This window comes from Ruditapes philippinarum, unplaced genomic scaffold, assembly GCF_026571515.1.
Source record: "Ruditapes philippinarum isolate M1 unplaced genomic scaffold, ASM2657151v2 ctg2926_1_1_1_1, whole genome shotgun sequence".
Lineage (NCBI taxonomy): Eukaryota > Metazoa > Mollusca > Bivalvia > Venerida > Veneridae > Ruditapes > Ruditapes philippinarum.
In genome coordinates, this window is record NW_026866297.1 from 6,090 (window position 1) to 8,306 (window position 2,217).

The 2,217-nt window shown below is 32.7% G+C and overlaps 1 protein-coding gene across 1 annotated transcript; it reads right to left on the bottom strand.

Annotated features, from left to right (window-relative positions):
* Positions 1–274: 274 nt before the first annotated feature.
* LOC132732053 (uncharacterized) lies at positions 275–1,870 on the bottom strand. Its single transcript, XM_060718401.1, has one exon. The coding sequence runs from the start codon at positions 1,868–1,870 to the stop codon at positions 275–277; it is 1,596 nt and encodes a 531-aa protein (XP_060574384.1).
* Positions 1,871–2,217: the final 347 nt, after the last annotated feature.

Sequence of the window (2,217 nt, forward strand, 5' to 3'; positions counted from 1 at the left end):
GAAATATATATCATCTTACTCTGAACTAAACAAATGTTCTTTTTTATTATATGCAAAGAAACGTTTGAAAAGACATTTAGCCTAATACTAAATGAAAATCGCGACAAATAATAAAAATTCAAATGCGTGTCCATTTAAAACATATTGATTATTTTACTCTGAAATGTCACAAAATAAACATATGTTTTAACATTAAGAGAGAAGATAGACATGTGTCACATAAAGAACACAAATTATTTTGCTGATTTCAACATCTATTAATGTCTGTACAGTTTTATGCTTCTGACTGCTTGTATATCTGAAGATAATTGTTGTGTTTGCCATTTCCAGTATGACAGCTATATAACAGTACACCTGTCTCAGCACACCAACACACTGCATGTGGATACTTCAGATTTGACAATAAAACCTTTCCAACAGAACAATCTTCTGATACTTCTTTTATAATATTCCTTTCCTTATCGCATACGAAGACGGTATTATCATCTGACCATGTCATTCCATGTGGTAATCCCAAACCCCTGTAGCTCCCAGTTACCTTTCCTTGCCAATCTAATCTAGTCACCGTTTTCATTAGGGAGTCCGAAATATAGATAGAATTACTGTTTGTTAAAATATATAATGAATTTCCAAAGATATAGTCATTTCGAATTGTTGACAGTACAGTGCCATTTAAATCAAGTATCTGGAACATAACAGGATAGTGGAACGAAACTATAAGCTTATCTTGAAAACAACTTATTCCATAACAGTCGCCATTAACCTTTATCACGTGCTTCATTATTCTGAGCTGGTTTGAGGATGCTGATATAAACTGAATCGTTCGTTTTGAGAGGAGAGTGACAGCAAGTTCTGATTTGTTTACTTTCGTTATACCCCATGGCCTGTCATCAAGAATTAATTGATCTTTAACGGACTGAGAACAAGTATCTACCATTTTTACAGCCTTGTTATTCCAATCAGTTATTATGAGAACATTAGTAGTAAGGAAAGTCATTCCTGTTATCCAGCATATGTATTTATCCTTTGATGTATCCACACAAATTTCCCCTTCGAACGACAATTGTCTAGTCCCTATACATGGAACGGCTGCAGTTCTTGCTCCATGTAATGTTTTGTGCACTACAGTTCCCAATGAGTTTTCTTTCAGCATTGTTGAAAATGTTTCGTTTTTCTTAAATGTGTATTCTTTGACATCAAAATTAGCAAGTTCCTTTAGTTGTTTTTCGCAATCTTTAACAAACTCCTCTACACAGTTTATTTCTATGAAGAGCTTATCAGCTTGTTTTGATGTGTTGAGATTTTTAATTTCACCAGAAGACTTCTGTAAACATTGTATTGCATCATTACAGTGTGTTTCTATCCTTTTTAATTTTTCGGAATTTTCTTGATAGATAATATTCATAGCATCTTCAACTTGTTTTTCAAGTTCATCCAGTCTCTGACTGATATTTTTTCTGAATGCCTGTATATCAAGCAAGACATTTTGGACAGAGTCGTTTGATATTATAATTACTTCATTTACACTGTCCTTTAATTCGTAAAATTTGTTAGAAATTGTGTCCATTGTTCTCATGATATCGTGGTAATATTTTCCATCGATGATATCTTCAGTAATGTCTGGTATATAATTGACCAAGCAAGAAGAAGGTTGATGTTCAAGAGTGTAGCATACACTGCACAGTACTGCTTTATGGTCCTGGCAGAAGAACTTAATGACTTCTCTTTTGTGTTTTGAGCAAAGCTTCGTGAGTGGAGTCTCTCCAGAATCAACATTTATAGATGATTGTAAGGTCTGGTCGTCATCAGAATACAGTGATGATCTTGATGGAGATAATACTTCATTTACTGATTTTCCCGAGATAGCCATTGTTATTCTAAAATAACAATTAATAGGTATAGTTTTCAAAAATGCTAGTAAACGGTACTTTACTTCTGATAGATGAGAATTTTTATATGACATGCAATAATCAAATAGCTGGATAGTAATTTATTAGAATATTTTTATCTTTAGGGGATTAATTAATATTTCATAGATCAGTGTTACAATAACATCGATTCTTGTTTCTGTTCATTGATAAAAGAAATAAGGAAACCTCAGTACAAAAGACACAGAATGCTGACAGCAAACAAAACGTCCTTATCAAATGATCTACTTGTGATTTCAGGAGATTCAAATTATTATAAAAGAAATACATGTAAAGTCAAGTGTACAGT